This window comes from Oryx dammah, unplaced genomic scaffold, assembly GCF_014754425.2.
Source record: "Oryx dammah isolate SB20612 unplaced genomic scaffold, SCBI_Odam_1.1 HiC_scaffold_21, whole genome shotgun sequence".
Lineage (NCBI taxonomy): Eukaryota > Metazoa > Chordata > Mammalia > Artiodactyla > Bovidae > Oryx > Oryx dammah.
In genome coordinates, this window is record NW_024070205.1 from 855,580 (window position 1) to 863,002 (window position 7,423).

A 7,423-nucleotide genomic window follows, 5' to 3' on the forward strand; every position below is an offset into this window, starting at 1 on the left:
CGCCCCGCCTCACCTCCTCCTCCTCGCCCCGCCTCACCTCCTCCTCCTCGCCCCGCCTCACCTCCTCCTCCTCCTGCCTCACCTCCTCCTCCCCGCCCCACCTCACCTCCTCCTCCCCGCCCCGCCTCACCTCCTCCTCCCTGCCTCACCTCCTTCTCCTCCTCCCGCCTCACCTCCTCCTCCTCCCCGCCCCGCCTCACCTCCTCCTCCCTGCCTCACCTCCTCCTTCTCCCCGCCCTGCAGGTCCCGCCATTCCTCGAGGGGCTGCCCCAGGTCCACCGTGTTCATGGGCACCTTCACCTCGCCGATGATGTCGTGCTTGGAGAAGCGGTCGAAGTCGTAGATGGCCATCACCAGGGTCTTGCCCCCCAGCTCCTGGTACGGCACCTGCAGGACACAGGCGGGATGAAGGGGTCAGGGCAGCTCGGGGGCATCGGAGGCTGTGGACACCGCGGAAACTTGGGCTCTGGTCCCAGCCGAGCTGTTCTGGGCCTGGGTCACGGCCCGCCGCGCCTCCCGCCTGTCACCTTGAAGGTGAAGGTCTCGTTGAAGGCAGGGTTCAGCGTCTTCCGATGGACTTTGGTCTCATATTTCTTCTTCTTGTCTGGAAGGAGGAAGACCTTGACATAAGGGTCCGAGGTGCCGCCCATGTCCAGGGCGGGCAGTTCCGCGGCCTGCAGGACACCCACGGTGAGCTGTGAAGAGAGCGGGCGCCCGTCAGCCCCACCGGGGGCGGGTGCCAGGCAGGACGCCGGTCTCCACGCCACGGGGGACCGAGAGACCCTGGGCCGCGCTTGCCAGGAGGTGGTGCCCTGCCCCCCAACCTGGTTGGCCTGGAAGTCGTAGTCCAGGGAGAACTGCAGCTTGCCCAGGTTCTCTGGCTCCTTCTCCTCCTCGCCTTCGCCCTCGCCCTCCGTCAGGCCCGTCTCCGCGTCGTCGTCATCCTGGGGGGCTGTGAGAGTGGGGCGCGTCAGGGACAGAAGGGGGGCCGCCCCCATGCAGAGCCTGCCCCGGAGCTTGCAGGGCCCCGGTTCTCCCCATGTAGGCCGCTACCCCGAGCAACACGTACCAGGCGTGCGGGCCAGGCGTCCAGGCCGGGTGTGTCCACAAGGAGAGGAGAGGAGACGGTGGTGAGAAACCCCGCAGCTCAGATGAGCCCGTGAAGAGCCGGGGGCCACTCTGCACCCGGGCCCCCACGCACACCCTGAGGCCTCCCGGGCCCCCACGCCCACACTCTGAGGCCCCCCGGGCCCCCATGCACACACCCTGAGGCCTCCAGGCTGAGCCTTCCTGCCGTCTTCCGCACTGACTCCTTCAGCAAGAAATGTCTCACACAACAAACACGGGAAAGTGGGGTGCCCAAGAGGAAACACAGGACACCTCCAAGCCCTTTCTGGGCTGGGCCCCCGGGAGACGGGCGGAGAGGAGCCCAGTCCTCTGAGTCCTGGCCGGCCTGCTGGCCCTGCCAGCGGGAACCCCAGGTCCCCCATCCCTCTGCGGGGCTCGCCCGGGACCAGCCCCGCTGGCAGAGCAGCCTGGCCCCGCCTACCTGGCCGCCCCGCATGTCCTTCATGCTCATGGCATTCTTGGCACCCTTGCCCTTCTCCTTCTTGTTCTTCTTCTTCTTGCAGCAGCACTTTTTGCAGATGCAGAAGCAGCAGGTGAGCAGCAGAAGGCCCGTGACCACAGCAATGGCGATCAGCGCCCAGGGGGGCACTGCCCATGGGGAGACGGGGTCAGCGGTGCCCGCCGGGCAGCCCACAGAACCCAGACGGGCAGAGCGTACCCTGAGCCCCTTCACCACCCCTGTGGGGCCCAGCCGGGCTCTGCTGAGGTGTGACTGTGGCTCACACGGAGGATGGGGTGGTCCTTGTGCAGACCTGATAGGGGACGGGGGTGGGGACAGCCTTCGAGTGCAGTGCTGAGAGGCTGAGCTCCTTAGTGACCCGGGGGAGGGGGGCGGTGGGGCCAGCCCTCGGCTGCTCCCCCCAGTTCTGGACTTTGGGTGTCTCCTCACCATCTCCACCAGGAATCTATGAAGCAGTGAGTGAAAATCAGCCAGTTGTATCTGACTGTTTGTGACCCCATGGACCATGCAGTCCATGGAACTCTCCAGGCCGGAATACTGGAGGGGGGAGCCTTTCCCTTCTCCAGGGGATCTTCCCAACCCAGGGATCGAACCCAGGTCTCCTGCATTGCAGGTGGATTCTTTACCAACTGAGCTACCAGGGAAGCCCCGGTGGGGAGGGGATTATTTTCTAACAGAACTATTTCAAAGTGTAACTATTTCATTTTTAGATTTCACCTTTCGAGTCTTCTAAGTTGTAAGAACATTCTGCCCAGGGAGGTGAGGGCACATAAACTCCCTGTTCCTTTCATTAGCGACAGACCCCTCTGCCGGCCCCACCACCCCCGGTCCTGTAGGGGATAGCCAGATCATCCAGCCTAGAGCCCAAATGTTAGGAGAGTCCGCAGCCGTCTGCCCACCCAGCACACAGGGACACTCACGAGGCAGCTTGACTATCTCGTTGAAGAACCTCTCCTTGAGCATGGCAAACACGTCCTCCTTGCCCTTGCCTGCACCCCTGCTCTCTGTGGAGTTGTCCACCGGGCCGGCGGGCATGGCGGTGGTGGCGGGAGCCACCATGGGCTCCTGGTTCCTCTTGAAGATGCTCCTCATGGCGGAAGCTGCAGGGGAAGGGGGCGGAGTGAGCGCCCAGAGGCCCGAGTGCAGACGGCTCTGCCCACAGGCTGCAGAAGGTTCTCCCAGAAGCTAGAGACTGTGGACGAAGGCCATGTGTGACAGACCCACAGCAAACCTCCCCGTGATGGTGAAAACCTGCAGCCTCACCACTAAGATCGGGGCCAAGACAGCGGAGGCCACTCTCGCCACTGTCGCTCAGCAAGCAGAGGGCATCCCAGCTGCAGCAGCTAGAGAAGAGCAAGAAGTAAGAGGGATCCAAATTGGAGCAAAACTGTCACTGCATGACACGGCCCCACATGGAAAATCCTGACGGCACGGCCAGAAAACCTCTAGAGCCAACATCGCACGGAGTGGACGCACAGAAGCCTCTGGCCCCGATACAGCAACAGCAAGAGCGCAGAGGAGTCAAGAGAGAACGCCGCTCACCACTGCATCAGAAAGGACAGAATGCCTGGAGCAGCCTGCACGAGGAGGCAAAGGGCCTGCACTCAGAAGACAGTAAGCACGGATGACAGAAAGCAAGACAGCACGAGCAGACGGGGAGACACGTCGTGCTCCTGGGAGAAGCAATACTGTCGAAGTGACTGTGCTCCCCAGAGGGAGCCACAGATTCAGTTCAGTGCAGTCCCTGTCAAATTCCAAGAGCATTTTCCACAGAATCAGGACAGAAAATTTACACTTTGGGAACTTACAGAAACACAAAAGACCCCAAACTCCCAAGGCAATCTTGAGAAAGAAAAATGTAGCTGGAGGAATCAGGTTCCTTGAATTCAAACTAAACTACAAGACTACAGTCATCAAAACAGTATGGTACTGGCACGAAAAACAGAAATATAGATCAATGGAACAGGGCAGAAACTCCAGAGATAAACCGACTCACCTAGGGCACCTTATCTTTGACAAAGGAGGCCGGCCAGAATGTACAATGGTGTAAAGTCAGTCTTCAATAAGTGGTGCTGGGAAAACGGGACACTTCCTAACACCATAACACAAAGTAAACTCAAGATGGCTTAAAGACCTAAATGTAAGGCCAGACAACCATGAAGCTCTTCGAGGAAAACACAGACATAAGTTTGACATAAACTGCAGCAAGGTCTTTTTTGACCCATTTTCTAAAGTAGTAAGAATAAAAACAAAACAAATAGGAAAGGGAGTACGTCAAGGCTGTATATTGTCACCATGCTTGTTTAACTGCTATGCAGAGTACATCATGAGAAACGCTGGGCTGGAAGAAGCACAAGCTGGAATCAAAATTGCTGGGAGAAATATCAATAACCTCAGATAAGCAAATGACACCACCCTTATGGCAGAAAGTGAAAAAGAACTAAAAAGCCTCTTGATGAAAGTGAAAGACGAAAGTGAAAAAGTTGGCTTAAAGCTCAACATTCAGAAAACGAAGATCATGGCATCTGGTCCCATCACTTCATAGGAAATAGATGGGGAAACAGTGGAAACAGTGTCAGACTTTATTTTGGGGGGCTCCAAAATCACTGCAGATGGTAACTGCAGCAATGAAATTAAAAGACGTTTACTCCTTGGAAGAAAAGTTATGACCAACCTAGACAACATATTGAAAAGCAGAGACATTACTTTGCCAATAAAGGTCCATCTAGTCAAGGCTATGGTTTTTCCTGTGGTCATGTATGGATGTGAGAGTTGGACTATGAAGAAAGCTGAGCACCAAAGAATTGATGCTTTTGAACTGTGGCGTTGGAGAAGACTCTTGAGAGTCTCTTGGACTGCAAGGAGAGCCAACCAGTCTGTTCTGAAGGAGATCAGCCCTGGGATTTCTTTGGAAGGAATGATGCTAAAGCTGAAACTCCAGTACTTTGGCCACCTCATGAGAAGAGTTGACTCATTGGAAAAGACTCTGATGCTGGGAGGGATTGGGGGCAGGAGGAGAAGAGGACAACAGAGGATGAGATGGCTGGGTGGCATCACGGACTCGATGGACGTGAGTCTGAGTGAACTCCGGGAGTTGGTGATGGACAGGGAGGCCTGGCGTGCTGCGATTCATGGGGTCGTGAAGAGTCGGACACGACTGAGCGACTGAACTGAACTGAACTTTAAAGCAGAGGAAACCATACACAAAAAGGCAGCCCACAAAACAGAGGAAAACGTCTGCAGAGAGGCTGACGGAGGCTCAACCTCCGAAATGCACAGATGGCTCACGCAACTCAATATAGAAAATTTAAAAGGGGCAGAAGATCGAAACAGACATTTCTTCAAAGAAGACATATGGCTCGAAAGCACATGAAGAAAGGGTTCACCATCACTGATTATTAGAGAGCACAGACCCACCCTCTGGTCCGGTACCACCTCACAGCATCAGGAAGTCTGCAAAGGAAATCCTGGAGAGAAGGGAGCCCTCCTACACTGTTGGTGGGAACGCACATCGTTCCATCCACTATGGAGAACAGTGTGGAGGTTCCTTAAAACATTAAAAACAGAACTACCATGTGACCCTGAAACCCCACTCCTGGGCATTTACCTGGAGGAAACCATAATTTTAAAAGATACATGCGGCCCAGTGCTGACTGCAGCACTGTTCACAACGGCCAAGGCGTGGACACGACCTGCATGTCCGTCGGCAGTGGCGTGGAGAAAGAAGCGCAGTGCACACAGGGGAATACTACGCAGCCCCGAAAAGGACGGGCTGATAGCCCTGCAGTGACGTCAGTGGGCCCGGAGATGAGCATGCTGAGTGAAGTAAGTCAGACAAAGACACAGACATCACTCATATGTGGAATCTAAAAGAAATGGTACAAATGAACTTATTTACAAAACAGAAATATAGTCACAGATGAAGAAAGTATACACGGATAACAAGGGGGAAGGGGGGAGGGGTAGAGGGATTGGGACTGACAGATACAGGACCATGTATAAAAGGGAGGTAAGGGCCCACTGCACAGCACCAGGAAATACTCGACACTCTGGGGACTTACATGGGAACGAAGCTAGAAGAGCGGGGCTCTGTGTGTAACAGGTGTGATACAGCTGAAACTAACATGATTCTGTGAATCGACCTCGATTTAAAAATATTTTTAAGCCTTTTTTTCCGACTTAATCCCTTTCAGTTCAAGGGTACTTCCAGCAGGAGCAACACGAACAGCGGCAGCCACACGGCCACCCCCAGGCCGGCATGTGCCCCCAGGGCTGTGCAGAACCCTTAGTCTCAAACACACCCCCATCTCAGAGAGGCAGAAACAGAGCCTGGGCACCCTCACTCACGCAGAGCACGTGGCTTTCCTGAATCCCGTTCCACCCGAGCACACCGCCCAGGGCAGGAGGCAGCTCACAGCTAGAACGAGCCGTCCTCCCGGACCCACGCCGGCGCCCAGCACCCCAACCTCCAGACCACCCTCGCCCCGCGCCGCAGGCCCCATCCACACCCGCCCAGGGCGGGGCTCAGCCTCTGGTCCAGGAAAGCGGCACCCATGTCCGTCCCCGCAGCCACTCCCTCCCTGGGCTGAGTCGAGGCCTCTCGCCAGCCCTGCCCCTCCCCACAGCAGCATGTTGACTTCCTGTTCAAGCGAGTGTGACTCTTCGTGACCCCATGGACTGTAGCCCGCCAGGCCCCTCTGTCCGTGGGATTCTCCAGGCAAGAACACTGGAGTGGGTTGCCATGCCCCCTCCAGGGGATCTTCCCGACCCAGGGATCGAACTCTGGTCTCCTGCCTGCGGGCAGGTTCTTTACTGTCTGAGCCGCCAGGGAAACAGGGGCTGCTCATTACGAACAGAAGTGACCCAGGTTTACGGGGGAGGGAAGGAGAGTTGGGTGACATTCCCCAGGACCCTGCCTTCCACGGACAACTCAGGGCGGCGTCTTTGGAGGATCCACAAAGAATTCTTTCCTGTGTTTTGTGTGTTGAGACCACAGTAAAAGTGAAAGTGAAGGCGCTCAGTCGTGTCTGACTCTTTGCGACCCCGTGGACTGTAGCCCACCAGGCTCCTCGCTCCCTGGGACTCTCCAGGCAAGAGGACTGGAGTGGGGTGCCATGTCGTTCTCCAGGGGTCTTCCCCACCCAGGGATTGAACCCGGGTCTCCCGCATTGCAGGCAGATGCTTAACCGTCCGAGCCACGAGGGGAGCTATACTATATATAATTTGCATGCCAAGTCGCTTTAGAATCATGTCCGACTCTGCGCCCCTACGGACTGCAGCCCACCAGGCTCCTCTGTCCGTGGGGTTTCCCAGGCAAGAACACTGGAGTGGGTCCCCATTTCCTTCTCCAGGGTCTTCCCGACCCAGGGATCGAGCTCGTGTCTCTCCTGCCTTGGCGGCAGGTTCTTCACCAGCAGTGCCATCTGGAAGTGTGGTATTCTGCATTTTTCACGTAAAATTTTGCCCCAAGTATTTTCGTTTACCATGACGATCTTCCTTTCTTACTTAAACAGCTATGTAACGCCCAGCCCCACAGTCACACGCACCCCACTTGCATAGTGATCCACTGTTCCAGCTTGGCTGGTTTTCAAGTTCTTGCTGCTAAAGTATTCTTGTGACGGTCTTCATTTAAGGTAATGTTCTTAGTTTTTTCAAGTCTGCTCCCCTCCCCCCCGCACTGAGGTCAGGTGGGGTGGACATGACCCCCCCTGCCGGGCCACAGCGGGAGCCCAGGGGCGCACCCCTGGGGATCCAGGTCATCAGGGGGGCAGCACAGGAGCTTGACCATCCCCCAGGGTTCTGCTGCGGGCGCATTTCAGAGCCCTCGTCCTCGGC

The 7,423-nt window shown here is 56.6% G+C and overlaps 1 protein-coding gene across 1 annotated transcript in view; it reads right to left on the reverse strand.

Annotated features, from left to right (window-relative positions):
* The window catches only part of SYT2 (synaptotagmin 2), an 18,254-nt gene extending 15,332 nt beyond the window's left edge, over nt 1-2,922 (reverse strand). Inside the window, exons 1-5 of the mRNA XM_040263771.1 lie at nt 2,509-2,922; nt 1,550-1,716; nt 825-944; nt 528-695; nt 215-387 (exon numbers count right to left, since the gene is read on the reverse strand). Coding sequence (XP_040119705.1) covers nt 215-387; nt 528-695; nt 825-944; nt 1,550-1,716; nt 2,509-2,680 — 800 coding nt within the window. The 5' untranslated portion in view covers nt 2,681-2,922. The remainder of the gene's footprint in view (nt 1-214; nt 388-527; nt 696-824; nt 945-1,549; nt 1,717-2,508) is intronic.
* Nucleotides 2,923-7,423: the final 4,501 nt, after the last annotated feature.